This window comes from Caretta caretta, chromosome 15 (assembly GCF_965140235.1).
Source record: "Caretta caretta isolate rCarCar2 chromosome 15, rCarCar1.hap1, whole genome shotgun sequence".
Lineage (NCBI taxonomy): Eukaryota > Metazoa > Chordata > Testudines > Cheloniidae > Caretta > Caretta caretta.
Genome location: NC_134220.1, coordinates 9,067,997 through 9,083,613, shown reverse-complemented (window position 1 = coordinate 9,083,613; position 15,617 = coordinate 9,067,997). Strand labels below are relative to the sequence as shown.

Sequence of the window (15,617 nt, the reverse complement as noted above, 5' to 3'; positions counted from 1 at the left end):
CTAGGTAGCGCCATTCCAAAGAACACAGGGAAAGCAAGAGTAAGTCAGAGGTGTAGCTGAAAAGCATGTGGTGGGAGGGGAGGGATTCAGAGTACTTTCCTATAGCAATCCAGCTTCAAGTCCTAACCATCTAGAATATTTTTCAGAGTGGCAGCCATGTTCGTCTGTATCAGCAAAAAAACCGAGGAGTCCTTGTGGCACCTTAGAGACTAACTAATTTATTTGGGCATAAGGTTTCGTGGGCTAAAACTCACTTCATCATCAGATGCATGCAGTGGAAAATACAGTAGGAAGATAGATATACACAGAGAACATGAAGAAATGGGTGTTGCCATACCAACTGTAACAAGACTAATCAATTAAGGTGCACTATTATCAGCAGGAGAAAAAAAACTTTTGCAGTGATAATCAGGGTGGCTCATTTCAAACAGTCGACAAGAAGGTGTGAGTAACAGTAGGGGGGAAATTAACATGGGGAAATAGTTTTTACTTTGTGTAATGACCCATCCACTCCCAGTCTTTATTCAAGCCTAATTTAATGGTGTCCCCTACTGTTACTCACACCTTCTTGACAACTGTTTGAAATGGGCCACCTTGATTTTCACTACAAAAATTTTTTTTCTCCTGCTGATAATAGCACACCTTAATTGATTAGTCTCGTTACAGTTGGTATGGCAATACCCATTTCTCCATGTTCTCTGTGTATATCTATCTTCCTACTGTTTTTTTTCACTCCATGCATCCGATGAAGTGGGTTTTAGCCCACGAAAGCGTATGCCCAAATAAATTTGTTAGTCTCTAAGGTGCCACAAGTCCTCCTCATCTAGAATATTGTATTTCCAGATGGAGTGAAGGGGGAAAGGCATGAGCCCGCCCAGGAGACAAACATCTCTCGCTGGCAGCAGATTTGCCAAGGCAGCTACAGTACCTAATCTGTTTGCGTCACTGCTTCACATGCAGAAGAGAAGCTGTTCATGCTAGAAGTCGCTGGCACTGTTTGGGGTTTCACACCAGCCCTGAATGGGAATCTCATTGCTGGGAACTTGCAGTCAGAGATCTCTCCCCTCCCAGCCTTACTGAGTAGGTAGCTGCGGGAGTTTTACATTTTGCTTTAGCACCCGGAGGCCCATGACATGTTCATGCCAGCCTGACTGCTTGGAGAGAGGCAGGTTGGTCAGAGACCCTGTCACACATCTCCTCTAAAATTGTGCCTGCCTGCCAGACCTCCGTGCTCCTTCCTCGAGTCCCATGGCAGCAGTAAGTGGCGGGCTGCCATAATGGAAATGCCCAGCAATCTATTAAGGTAGTAGGGATGATGAAGCAAAGGGAAAACTCGTCAGCTTCATCACCCTCTCCCTAAACGTCATGGAGCTAGATCATCAGCTCCTGCAAATCGGCATTACTCACGTGACGTCACAGCGGCACCACTGTCCCCAGGCTCTAAGGCAGGGATGAGGAAAAACCATCTGGTGGTCATAATGCCCTAGCGCACGCAAGCTTGCTGGTCAGGGGTTTGATGGGGTGAAACATAGAGCCCATTCAAGATGAATCTGTTCAACCACATTACTCAGACTGCACTAAACTCCCAGTTGCCAGCATGAAAGGGCATAAATGGGGCCACCCCAACGCGCTCTATCTCCAAACCAGAGAGAAAACTAGTCGCAGAGGGCAGAACACTTCTGAGCTGCTCTCAGGGTGTGTAATTTACTGAGTTAAAACCTCTGACCCGGGCCAGGCCAGGAGCAATAAGACCCATCGTTTCTCTTTCTCCAGCACAGAGCTGATGGGCAGGGGAGGAGGGGGTGCGGAGGGATCCCCTTCTACTTCCAACATGTAGGCACAGCATTCTAGGGGCAAATTTCACTTCCATTTCAGCTGAGATGCAGTTTAGATAAGGCTTGAGCTGAGGTTGATAGAGATTGTCCGTGATCTGTGGCCTGCCACCCTGGAGTAAACTCCACACAAGCTGTTTGCTGCTTTTGTAGCTAGCATGAGAAAAAGGAAAGGAAACTGCCCCACACTGGGGTGGGGTGACGTGCAGGAGCCCAGTTCAGCTGCAGGAAAGGAATGTGGCACTAGGCTGTGGCTCGAGATGGGGGGGGGGGGGGGGGGTTTCCAAATCGGAGCTTCTGCCCATCCTCATCCAGCAGCGAGACCAACTCCTTTCCAGACCTCCTCGAGGGTGCTCACAGTTGTGTGCTTTACCTATCCAGTCGTTGTGAGTTATTTGTGTACCATGGGACCCCAGCAGTGATCGGAGCCCCCTTGGCAGGCACATGTTCCCCTCCCCAAAGAGCTTCCAATCCAGCTAGACCAGGCAAAGGGGCGAGGCCAGGGAGCTTTTTAATACCCATTTTGCAGATGGGGACTGAGACACACACATGAAGGGACTAGTTGGATCGCACAGGGAGTCCATGAGCTGGGAGCTGAAGCCTCTTCTGAGTGCAGAGCCTTTGTGTTTTAAATTTTCATTCTATTTTTATTAACCTGTTTAAAACCCTGGAAAATTATATGAAACATTTTGTTTGACTTGAAACAGTCGTGCTGTGTCTCTCCCCCTGCCCTGCGACAATATTTTGGTAGGGCCACTGAACTGAAAACTCTGTTCCTGTCAGTCATCCTGGCTTTCACTCGTCTGAGCACCCTGCCTGGCCTGTACCTTTGGAGGGAGGGTGCTGCTAAATCCCAGCTGCTCGGCATGGTCCCATGTGTGCTTAGGATGAGCTTCTAGTGGGTTGACAAAGATCAAGATGAGCCCCGTCTGATTAACACGGACTGACAAATTGACTGATGTGGCTGTGGCTAAGGGCAGATTAACATGAAAGAGGATCTAGTTTGTAATTGTCAATCTCCTTCAAATTTCCCAGTTCCTTCTCCTTACTCCTTTGCTGAAGTCAATGTCTGTCAAATGCCATTTCCGCCCTCGTTCAGCTGGGTGGCAAGGCCCGAGCTCTAGGGTCTGTCTGCACCGCAGTAAGACACCAACGCGGATGAATTTCAGAACCTGGGTCTGCAGATTTCGGCTTACGAGGCTGACGCTGCGGCACTAAAAATAGCCCTGAAGATGTTCTCGCTCGGGCTCTGAAACCTGGCCTGGGGGTAGGTCTCGGAGCCGGAGACCCAGGCCAAGCGGGAACGTCTACCCTGCTACTTTTTGCACCAGGGCTGCTGCGGGAAACTCACTGCTCTGGTTTTTGTTTTGGCTTGACTGATCACTGTAACAGACTTAAACGCTGGTGCTGTGTGGAGGGGGCTAAAGCATAGAGGGTAGCGATGCTTATAAAGCATTTCTCCACCCAGGGTAGGGCACAGCAACCTTCTTTGTTCTTAACACTTATCTGATGTTTTCCTCTGCAGATTTTCCACCAAGTATTGGATGTCTCAGACATGCACCGTCTGTGGGAAAGGAATGTTGTTTGGATTAAAATGTAAAAACTGCAAGTACGTCATGGTTTCTAAGCTGGCTTTGTTGTTGCTTAATGTTGCAAAAGGAATGACTGGGCCGTCATCTCCTGAGCGCTCTGGGTGTGTTTTTTCTGAATGGGGCTCAGACGTCCCCAGGCCTGCCATTGTCTCCCCTCTCATCTGCATGAAAATTCTTTCCATGACTTTGAGATAAGCAAAACGCCCCTAATGGCTGAAGTCCTGAGTTCATCCACCAATTCCCCCATGCCCTGCCCGTGCAAATCAATATCACTGCTCCGAGGTCGGGGGAGAAGTTAGTTCAGGTCCCCAGTCCATTCAGCTCTCTCCTGAGCCTGCTGCTCAGAGTGGCTAAGTGTGAGGATGATTTTCAGGAGCTAAGGCACCTGTCCATTACATGCTGACCTGAGACAGCAAGGGCAGTTCCCACTGAGCACCAAATGCTCCGTCTGCTCTGGCTGCATTTGCCTCACTCACAAGTTGCCTTTCTTTGCAGTTTGGAAGGTCAGGATTCCCCCCCGGCGCGGATCTCCCCAGCTGGTCGCTGCAGCACCTGGCTGACACAGGGCCCAGCCGGTGCCTCTGTTGTAGCAGACTGCCATGCGGGGCAGGGCAGGATTCTGTAGGCCTAGCTGCTGTTTAAACCCCATTGTGTGGTGCATTTTACGTTAGCTTTTCTATTTGATAACGAAGAATGTCCGGCCCCTTCAATGGCTAAACAAATCCAAAAGGGCTTCCTTTGCCCATGCCGGGTGAAGGTGCAAGGTGCTGTGTGTTTCAGCCGAAACCACTGCAGAAGCCTAAAATGTGGCTCACTTCAGCCAGGGCTCCAGAGAGGCGGAGAACATAGCCCCCTAGTTCTCTCCTCTGTAAGCCACTTCCCAGGGAGCCAGACTCAGACCCTGCTTCCTCCAGCACATCCTCTTTCTAATGTGCCGGGCATGGAGCAAAGGAATGAACTCCTCCCTCCTCCCAACGAAAGAGCTGACCTTGCCCTGCTTCTCCACACATCCCTGCCCTCTGGGCTGGCAACAGCGGGGCCTTCCTTTAACCAGAGGGGAGAGAGGTAACCCCCATTCCCACCCCCTCCTGGCAGGCATGTGTTTGTTTGTTTTTTTGTAGGGTGCACAAAACATGGATTACAAAATTCTGGTAACATTGAATCAATTTGGGAGAGGGAGGGGGAGAAGAGCTGACTTGGAGAGAACTCTAATCCTTGCACTAGTGGAAAGATTGCTTTGAAGGCTAGTAATTTGGGGTATCAGAGGATGGCTGATGAGACGTGTGCTCGGGTTCCTTGATTCTAGTGGCAGAGACCCCAGTGGTGTATTGTGCCCATAAACTCAGAGGGGAGGTAAGGGAAGGTCTAGGGCAGCAACTGGTCAGCATCTGGCTGATAACCTGTCCATTCCTGCTTTCTTTCCGGGAGACTCAGCCCATGGAGTCCCTTGGTTAAATTTGGCCTTCTGTTGTGTTACCTAGCAATAAATCAACTCCTGGCAGTAATTGTATTTGCTGTACAGCTCTGTGATTGAATCTGAAAGTACATTAATAATGGATAACAGGGGTAATTTTATGCCTAGGAATAGCATGTGTAACAATGCAAGTAGAGAGAGGTAGTCCCAGTCTCCTGCTCTGGGGTGTAAAGCACACTTCCTGGAAGAATAGGAAGGAATTCTCTCCCCGCTCCCTGACATGCATGCTGCCCAGCTGGGAGATGCACTCTCTTCCTCTGAAGTTTCAGGTGTGTGTCACTGCTGGAGGAGGGATAACCAGACCTGAGAGACTCATGGTTCTGACCAGTGTGGCAGACCTATGGTCTGTGTCCAGTTGATCTCTCTGTAGTGTCCTTTCGCCCTAGTACAGAAAATCCACTCCGCTTTTAGGTGATGCCAGCCGAGCCCTTTGGCTGGACATTAAGCCAAGGGAAGTTGTACCTTCCATCTCACTGGGAGCCGCATCAGGCCCCAACTCCAAGGGCACTGTTGCAAGGTGCCAGTCACCTCCTGGGAGGTGCATGCCCTCCACTCCCACTGACTGCGCAACTCACAGGATCAAGCCTTTTACACGCAGTTGGTTGCTCTGCGGTATCCCACCACCTCTTCCGTATCCCTCAAGTTTCTTTCTGCAGGGCGACGCTGAAGGATTTCCCAGCCTTCCTGCTCCCGTGCCTGGGGCGTTCCACTCGCCATCCTGTAACGCTTTCTCACACGGCGCCTTGGCAGCCGAGCGAACCAGGAGGTGAAACAGCTGTGCCCGCAGATGAGAGTAACTAAGATGAATTGTGCGTTACCCAGAGTGCGGTGTAGCTCAGAGCTTCGGATGCGTCTCTATTTATGGCACCATTGCCTTGAGCTGCCTTCTCTCTTTTATGGCATCAGCAAAAATCTTACAAACTTGTGTTTCTCTGAGAAGCTCATTGTTTGGATCCTCTACAGCACAAACAAACAAAAAAGTTGCAAAACGTGATTTAATGGAAATGGGCTGTTCTTCGAAGGCCACAAAGATGAGCAGGATTTAACAGAATAGTGGGCCAGATTCTGATTTGTTACACCGTTCTGATTCTAGAGTAACCCTGCAGAAGTTACTCTGGATACCCGAGATATCATTTGCTTTTCTAAGGCTAGGGAATATGCCAAGTCACTGCTTTGTAACTGAGTCAATGCTAACTTCTTAATGGTGTTTATTAACATTTTTATGTTAATAAAATATTGAGTTAGTACAAGGAGGGGAGGTTTAACCTGGTGCAATACATGATGATATTTCGCATAGTTAAAGCTGGATCCCATTGTTCTAATAGTGACACTGCCAAGTACTTTTTGTAACCCCCCCTTTTTTGGTACACCTTTGTAATCCCTTGAGAATTAAATGTAATTCTCCGTTAATATTGTCCTGTCCAGCTTGACAAACCTCTCACCCCTCCCCTTTTGTGTGCAATTGCGTTGAAATGGATCGTTCTGATTAACAGTGGCAGCTAACGTTGCTCCTTCTCACTGGCAGAAATGGACACACAGCCGAAGGAGGTTCGAGGGACCTGGGTTAGAACAGGGAGGACAGTGGGATTGGAACCCGCTGCTTTAAACAGCAGGGGGGTCTGACGGGCATTGGCGAAGTGGGAGTAAACGAGAGGAGTGCAGAGCTGTATCTTGGGATTGAAATGCAATCCCAAGCTGTATCTTGGGATTGAAATGTCTGCTTCTGTGTCAGCCTTGTACGAGCACTTAGAAAAAACCACATTAATTGTGGATTTTCACAAAAAACTAAAGAACTAACGAAAGCTAAAGACCAGTTCCTCACCTTCTGCCTACCCAGCCACTGATGGCACTGTTCTTCCCTGTAAAGAAGCAGGTTACCAAACAAACAACCCACCCCCCAAAGCCTCCAATATCAAATTAATCCTTGGCTCTGCTTCTAGGAATCTTTGTGTAACGAAATCTAACACCATGAGGCTCCTGAATTTTCATTACCCAGCTCATTGACTTGTGGCCGCTTGTTGTATTTTTTTTTTTTTAATTTTTTTATTCCCTTGACCCTGTTTCTTTTATAATATTGTTTTTTCCTTTGCTTTCCATGCGTGCGCACTGAGTGCTTATACAGCCCTCCTCTGCTCTGGCTCATGGGGGCAGAATGGGAGGCTGGGACTCTTACATTCTTAATTAGGACCCAGTGAAAAGGTTTTAGAGGCATAAGAGCCTGCTTATATCTATATGTCTGAACCAGGGGTGAAGCCCTCAGTAGACTCATATTCTTGCCTGTGTTAAATAATAAAGGCTGCACAGAATATTAAATGAAACAATCCTAGCTTGAAATGGTCCAATCATTTCTGTTAAATGTCTTGGTAATAAAACCATAAGGAACACTGCAGCGGCAGAGATAAATTGCAAAACAGAGGGAGGAAGAGCAGGGGGCTACCGAATTATTTCTCCTCTGCTGCCAGATGCTTTAATTAAGTGCAACCCAGCATTAGCTCTGGATAATATTCAGTAGGAAACAGCAAAGAGCTCTTGGCACAGAGTGTGGGTCTCTGCTCCCTTTGTCTCAGGCTAGATTGTCAGAAATGTTAGTTTCCGCAGCTCTGGGCAGTAATGAGATTGCTGGGTTTTCCTAGCAGCAGAAGGGTGCTTGGGCATCTCTTTCAATTCAGCATGGAGCCGCACTCAGCTGCGTGATCCATGCAGGATCGCAGTAGTGAGAAAACCGAGAGGCCCACTGGAATACTGGGTGGCTCTCCTTGCCAGGGTAGATTTAGTTCCCCTCTTGAATGATCTCCGAATGCAAGCTGGGTTGGGCCAGATACATTCTTGGAAAAGCCCATGGTGAAAAAAGTCCAGATGGTGGAGGAAACTCTGTGAGTGACTGGCTAGATATCGCTGCTACAGTGAGCTGGAAATGAGCCAATCCCCCAACATGGCACTAGGAGAGCACTGCATTGGAAGTGATCACCATTTTGGGTGAGAGGTGAATCAAGGCTTTAACCATTTGTGGCCTAGAGCCCGTGGAACTTTTCACAAAAGCTGGGAGGAAGCCCTAATTGAGTTACATTCCTCCCGCCTAAATTCCGTGGTTACTTTAACCAGCTGAAATTTCCCCCCGTCATAACCTAAGTAGTCAAGTGCCTTTAGAAGCTCCATCCCTCCCAAAGGATTCACTTGACAGTTCAGGGGGGATGGTCCCAGCCAAATACATATGTCTGAGAGTCAGTTACTAATGAAGTGGAGCTGGGAGCGTGAGCAGAAGCACGTTAACCTACCACGTTACGGGGATCTCTGTAAAGCGGAGAATGGAAGCGTCCGAGAGCGCTTGGAGTGCTAGCCGGGGAGCTGCCCTGGAGCTGGCTTTGGAGACTGTGTTTGTGGATAGCTTAAAGAATGTGTTTTGCCGTTTGCTCACTTTTCAGCTCCTCCAGCCCACACCCCAAGTTGGTTGGGAGGGGGAAGGACAAACAGACCTTGTCTAGGTCAATATGTCTGAGTGGGGTATCGGTGTCAGTAATCACGAGGTGACCCAGTTGCTTAGGCCCTATGAAACTACCCTTTGGCTGTTAAACAGATGCCTGCATTTCTGTGATGGGCGAAATGATCCCGTTGCAGTTCTCCCAAACCCGCGGCTATCTGAATGTGTTATGTTCCTCCAGGATGTTCCGATCGTCAGAGTTGTACTGTATCCTTTACACCCCCACTGCCCTGTTCACAGATGTTCAGAGGCAATAGGCATGATTCACCTGTATGGGACTGATGCATATTTTTCATCTCCTGCATGAGTTGGGTGGGGGAGTATTGACCCCCCAACAGCAAGCAGTGGCTATGCTGCAGCTGTCCTCTGCTGACGGCTCTCCTGGGGTGGGGAGTGGCTCCAACTCTGGCCGTGGTCTCATCGGAGCAGGTGGACTCTGAGATTTGCTAAACCAGTGCATCTCCTAGGTGCCCTGTCTCCTCTCTTCCCAGCCAGTGCCCTCTTGTTTCCGGGAGATGTACCTCCCACCGCCGCTACCTTCTGGAGACCCTTTCTACCACCTGTGACCTGCAGCCCCAGTTCCACCCCTGGACCTAGTACAGTGAAACAAGCCCCATCTTTGGGTGAAAGTTGCCAAAGGGGGGGTGCATCATTTGAAGCAACAGCTGCAGGATCTGGTGGAGCCAGCAGGATGCCGCCAAGCCCTGGTGCATGTCCAACACTGTTGAGCAGACAACGCCACACGAAACAAAAGCAACTTGGAAGTTAGCTTGAGTCACCACCATCCTGTCTGCAAAATTAATTTCTTTCTGCATTAAGGTTCCCTTGTTCTCAGCTGGCCCACGTGTGACAGTCCCTCCTCACGTCCGCCCAGGGCCTGGGATGGAGCCGCCTTCATATTTGTTTTTATTGCTTCTTCTCTTAGGCTAAAGTGCCACAACAAATGCACCAAAGAGGCCCCACCTTGTCACATACTGATCATCCACCGTGGAGGTAAGAACCCCTTTACTAGCTTTGGCTTCCTTGATGTTTTTGCCAGGTAAAAATTTTCAAAAGTGCCCAAGTGACTTAGGAGCCTGAAACCCCATTTATAGCCAATGGGACTTAAGCTCCTACATCACATAGGCACTTTTGAAAATGTTACCGACCATCTTTTCCGCTTATAGGGAGACGAGCTGTCCGATGCGAGGCAGATTTGCATTCCAAACCACTTCCACCCACCCTCCCCCTGCCACCTTTTCTTTTCAGATTCCCCACAACGCGGGGTAAGTGCAACAGGTTTGAGCCTTTTGCTAACGTTGAAAGCTGGCCTGGGTGGAAGTTTGGGACCCTAGATCTGCGGTGGCTCTGTTGATGCATGCGGGTCTCATTTCATTACATGAAACAGCAGCGTTAATGTCAGGCAAAGGCACATTCAGATGCTAATTGTGCTATTGAAATTGTCTGCTTTCCTCTCCTCCAGGAGCGCAGTTCATAAATATGAAAAGGAACGGGGCACATTTACAAGTCCAGAAGGGAGGCTTTGCACCAGGAAGAGTTTTTCCTTTTCATTTGAATTCTGGCTACATGCTCCCAGGGCAAAACGGGGGTGGTGGTGCTTTGAGATTACCTAGGGGGAATGCTGTAAATTAAATTAAAATAAATTGAAATAAAGATTCCAAAATATGCATATAATTTTAGATCTAATAAGGCCGTTAGAATATGTTAAATACCAACTGATTATTAAAAACATATTCATTGAGAATAACCCTTTTTGCTATTTTTTAAAAAATAAGTTACTTACTGTACCTAACGAGGCCAGTTGTGCTCTGGAATCTAAAATTCAGAATGGGGCATCATGTGATTCAGAGGTGGTTCACTTCTTTTCACAGGTGGGCTGCCCTGAATAGTCACTGCAATGGTAGTTCTGTACTGTGGCTGTTTGAACTCAAACAGACCCTGTGGTTCTCTCTAGCTCCCAGACTGACTAACGGCCAATGCTGCCTAGCGTCTCCCAGTGTCCTGGCCTGGAGCAAGCAGTCTTGAAAGGGACTGATGATTACCTGCCCTGCCTCAGGGCTGCTTTGTCAATTTAGCTGCCCCTTCCAGTTGCTGGCTTTGCCCATCGTTTCTCATGCCAACTTTTCGGCAGGTTATTTCCTTGTTGATTCTAGGCGGAGCTCCGTCCTCTGTCCCCGTGAACTGTTGGCAGTAACCGAGAGCAGGGAAAAGCAGGTGACTGTGCTCATGTAGACTGCAGGCATGAGAACTCCAGCATCACTGCCAAGCACTGTCCTGGGAGATATTAGACCCTGCGGGGGGGATGCATGTCAAAGTAGCATCATAGCACGTGTGAGGAGCCCTTCCCAGCGGAAGAGCTCTGGGTTGCTGCTCAATAATTTGTCATCAAATCCAGCCTTGGAAAAACTACACTGAAGGGTCACGTGGAAGTAGGGAAGGGCTGTCCTGCTCCCTGTGGGAAAGGGGAGAAGCTTCTAAACATGGAGGCTGAGGGGGTCATAGTAAAGATAGGGTGGGGAGGAGCATACAGGTGTTGGGTACGATTGGCGAAAAGGGGTCGGAGACTGTCCTGAAACGGGAGTGAGGTCCCCATGCTAGGGCTCATCGGAGCAAGGGCCCAATTGCCTTCTTAAGACATGGGGATGGGATCCCGGAAACATGGGTGGTGGCAGGGCAGATGTTTGTATCAGGATGAAGCTCAAGACAAGGGCCTGGAAGATAGCCAGAGCCTAGGTCATTTGTCTGCCTTGGCCACCCCTAGGGCATGTGCTAGTCAAGCAATGGGAGAGGGTGGAGTGAGTCCTCCTTCCACAAGGGCTAGTGCTCACAGCAAGAAAGCAAAAGAGTTTTTTTTAGCAGTCAGAGAATAAACACTTCAGCTCCCCCTGACCCAGGGGCGGGGTGTGTGTGTGGAGCGTGACCTTCCCAGGCAAGGCGACATGGGCCCACGAGAGGATGAGTAGAGGTTGAGTTTAACTCCTCCTTCCCTGCGGCTTCGAGAGTGCCCCTGCTGCATGCAGCAGCAAGGCCCCGTTGTCTCCCTGCTGCAGAGCAGGAGGCATTCGACTGAAACGTGTGGAAACCTGACGTAACGCAGAGACTCACACCGCAGACGGGAAAGAGGGTCTAGTCGTCATGGTGCAGAATTGCTAGTGGCGTGTGCGGTTTACAAATATTTACTCCTCTCTGGGTCAGGAGATGGTTCACATAAGCCACCTTCCGCACTGATGAAATTAGCCATGTGGTCAAAATAAACCAACTTGTTCCTCCTTGAGATGGGAGCTGCCTTCTTACAGGATGAAATTCACCCCGGGCACTACTTATGTCCCACTTGAGCCCTTCGGCGTTGAGTCCGATTGGATCCTGAGTGTGTTCTGATTGGCTGAGGAAGTGGGTGGGAAGGAGTGTAGATACAATCTGGCTTCAGCTGGCGCATTGTGTTCCAAATGTCCCAGGCGGTCCCAAGGCGGGGCAATTGACAGTTTCAGGTGGATGGTTAAGCGGTATAGTGAAGAGGTTACTTTGGGGTTTAGCTCCGGTATTTTTAGAAATTCAAGAAGCAGAAACTGGATTGTCTTCAAGTGCAGGGCTCCTATGCAGAGCGACCTGTACTCCGACCTGAAGTGCTGTTTTAAAGCTTTGATCTCTCTCTCTCCCTCTCTCTCCCTCCCTTTTTTTTAAATTCCTTTCCCCATCTCCCTTCTTGATCCAGCAAGATTAGTCCGGACAGAATCTGTGCCGTGTGACATCAACAATCCTTTACGAAAGCCCCCCAGGTATTCCGACCTGCACGTCAGCCAGACCCTTCCCAAAACCAACAAAATCAGCAAGGTGAGGCATACCTTCCTCCTCCCAGTGGGCTGTGCAGTCCTCAGAGCCCTTCTCCATGTTGGTACATTGTGACTTATGCACAGGAACAAATGCAAATGCGAATCCCAGGCAATGAGCGAGATGTCAATGGCTTCAAGACACGCGGGGACATGGGTGGGGTTCCTTACCCCCTGCCTACCCTCTCCAAAAGGACCAGCAAGTAGTCGTGGTGCCTGGTGTTTATGGTATCAAAGTCATGGCCAGAGGTGGAACTAAGCCGGTACAGCGTGCCAGTAAGAAAGTGGCTGCAGGTACGGGCCGGTACATAGACCACGTTAAAGTGCTGCCGTGACGGTGCTTTAAGCACTGTACTGGGGGGGGCACTGATGGGGAGGGCAAAAGGGGCAGCTGCCCCGGGGCCTGGCGATTGAAAAGGGCCCGGGGCTCCCAGCAGTGGCTGGAGCCCCAGGCCTTTTTAAAATTGCTGCCGGAGCCTTGGGCAGCACGGGCTGGGCAGCGCTGAAGGACTGATTGGGGGAGTCTGGCCCCAGTCCCGCCCGCGGGCCCAGAGCCACCCCTGCACCTTGCCCAGGAGCCCAGCCATCCTGCGTTCTGATAAGTCCTTTAGGTTACTTTCACTCCTGGTCATGGTTACTTTAATCTGCTGGGATATTGCAGTTGGGGAAGTAGGAAGCAGGCACAGACAAGCTGTTGAGAGACCATAGTCCTGCTTCTGTGCCAGTGACCTTAAATGCTGAATGGTGGCTGAGAAATACGGTCTCCAAGCAAGCTGTTTGTCAGAGTTTTCCAAGAGGCATGGGCAGCTGTTTAAGTGCAGTCATAAACTGGCCATTAAAAGTTGCCAAGTGTGCAACCCTAGTGGGTCGGAGCGTGTGAAGTTACACAAGAACTGTTCGGCTCTTCACAGTAGGGCAGTACTCCTTAGACAGAGTAGAATTTGGCCTATGCTAGAATATCAGGGTTGGAAGGGACCTCAGGAGGTCATCTAGTCCAACCCCCTGCTCAAAGCAGGACCAACCCCCAATTTATGCAATTCACTCCTGAGTGCATCCAAGCAAGCCTCCGCCTTGAATTCAAGGGGATGCCAGGGGTGCAAGTGAGAGCAGAATTTGGCCCCAAATCTTTGGAATCTCACTCCTTATTGCTGTTACTTAATCGGCCACTCTCTTGACTGGACCCAACTGTCATGTGCTGGGCCCTTTTGGGAAGGAAAACTGGTCTTGTGGTGGAAGCCCAGGACTGTGGGAGTCATGTGACCTGTGTTTCTAATCCTTGTTCTATCACTAACTCGCAGTGTGACCTCGGGCAAGTCACTTAACCTCTCTCTGCCTTGGTTTCCCCATCCATAACATAGGAATGCTACTGATTTCCTACCTCCAAGGAGGGTTGTGAAGCTTAATTCATTTGGATAGAAGGCTCCATAAAATTCAACATGCTGTTACTGTTTGGCTCCTTTTTAGTTCCGGGGCAAGAATTTCTTGACCTATTTTCCACAGTAAAAGCAGTGACTCCCTCTGTCCTTCTCCCTTACGGTATATCGCTCAATCCTCCTTCCATCAAAGTCTGTGGGAATGTTGCAGGTGGCCGTTGTCTGCCTGGAAGCATCACAAGTTAGTAGATGTTAATCCTGATGGGAAATGTTGGTGTGCTTTGCTGACTGAGGGCCTGTTTACACGTGGAGCTATTGGGGAGGAGCTGTTCCTGAATAACTCCATAGCTGAACACCCTCCTTCTGGAACGAGTGTCCACACGAAGTTGTTCTGGGACAGCTGGAACTCAGGCAAGTGGTGCATTGCCTTACCTGGGTATAAGGGAGGTGGGAGGAGCTGTCTAGAGAAATGAAGAACCTAGTGTATGGACTGTGCAGTCCTCATGGAGGAACCTTTGGAACAGCCAAGCATGAGATTTCCCCTCGCCATCAGAAATACCCAGGAAAAGCTCTGACTATTACAGAGCACCCAATAGCACCACTTCCCAGGTGTGATTCTTCTGGAAGGAATGCGTGCACGATTGCTCCAGCACCAGGAGAGTGTTTGGAAGGGCAAGGGCATGTGACTAGTTTTAGGACCCAGTGGGTAGGTGCAGAGCTATTCTGCTGATTCACCTTGGCATTAGACCAGATGAGTCTCTGCAGCTCCACAACAGGGGTAGAAAGGACTGAGCATCTCCACGAGAAGAGAGAGCCAGAGGGAGGGACAGGATATCTGGCTTTTATAAATGCTTAAGTTTGCAAGTGCAGCCCTGCCTTAGAGCTCCAGTAGTTTAGTTAAAATTGAAGGCAAATGCCAGGAAGTCTGTGTCTTCATGGGGTTGGGGGGGGAGAGGGGGAGTGTGCCCTGGTTCTCATGGGTGACTTTAATTTTCCTGATATCTGCTGGGAGAGCAATACAGCGGTGCATGGACAATCCAGGAAGTTTTTGGAAAGCGTAGGGGACAATTTCCTGGTGCAAGTGCTAGAGGAGCCAACTGGGGGGGAGCTTTTCTTGACCTGCTGCTCACAAACCGGGAAGAATTAGTAGGGGAAGCAAAAGTGGATGGGAATCTGGGAGGCAGTGACCATGAGTTGGTTGAGTTCAGGATCCTGACACAGGGAAGAAAGGTAAGCAGCAGGATACGGACCCTGGACTTCAGGAAAGCAGACTTCGACTCCCTCAGGGAATGGATGGGTAGGATCCCCTGGGGGACTAACTTGAAGGGGAAAGGAGTCCAGGAGAGCTGGCTGTATTTCAAGGAATCCCTGTTGAGGTTACAGGGACAAACCATCCCGATGTGTCGAAAGAATAGTAAATATGGCAGGCGACCAGCTTGGCTTAACGGTGAAATCCTAGCGGATCTTAAACATAAAAAAGAAGCTTACAAGAAGTGGAAGGTTGGACATATGACCAGAGAAGAGTATTAAAATATTGCTCGGGCATGTAGGAATGAAATCAGGAGGGCCAAATAGCACCTGGAGCTGCAGCTAGCTAGAGATGTCAAGAGTAACAAGAAGGGTTTCTTCAGGTATGTTGGCAACAAGAAGAAAGCCAAGGAAAGTGTGGGCCCCTTACTGAATGAGGGAGGCAACCTAGTGACAGAGGATGTGGAAAAAGCTAATGTACTCAATGCTTTTTTTGCCTCTGTCTTCACGAACAAGGTCAGCCCCCAGACTGCTGCGCTGGGCATCACAACATGGGGAATAGATGGCCAGCCCTCTGTGGAGAAAGAGGTGGTTAGGGACTATTTAGAAAAGCTGGACGTGCACAAGTCCATGGGGCCGGACGAGTTGCATCCGAGAGTGCTAAAGGAATTGGCGGCTGTGATTGCAGAGCCATTGGCCATTATCTTTGAAAACTCGTGGCGAACGGGGGAAGTCCCGGATGACTGGAAAAAGGCTAATGTAGTGCCCATCTTTAAAAAAGGGAAGAAGGAGG

At 49.5% G+C, this 15,617-nt stretch overlaps 1 protein-coding gene across 4 annotated transcripts in view; it reads left to right on the top strand.

Annotated features, from left to right (window-relative positions):
- The window catches only part of KSR2 (kinase suppressor of ras 2), a 293,238-nt gene that overhangs the window by 160,112 nt on the left and 117,509 nt on the right, over positions 1 to 15,617 (top strand). For 3 of the 4 annotated variants that reach the window (XM_048821588.2, XM_048821589.2, XM_048821592.2), the window contains exons 7-10: positions 3,358 to 3,441; positions 9,302 to 9,369; positions 9,543 to 9,641; positions 12,089 to 12,207. In XM_048821588.2, coding sequence (XP_048677545.1) covers positions 3,358 to 3,441; positions 9,302 to 9,369; positions 9,543 to 9,641; positions 12,089 to 12,207 — 370 coding nt within the window. The remainder of the gene's footprint in view (positions 1 to 3,357; positions 3,442 to 9,301; positions 9,370 to 9,542; positions 9,642 to 12,088; positions 12,208 to 15,617) is intronic. The other variant, XM_048821591.2, reaches the window with a different exon arrangement.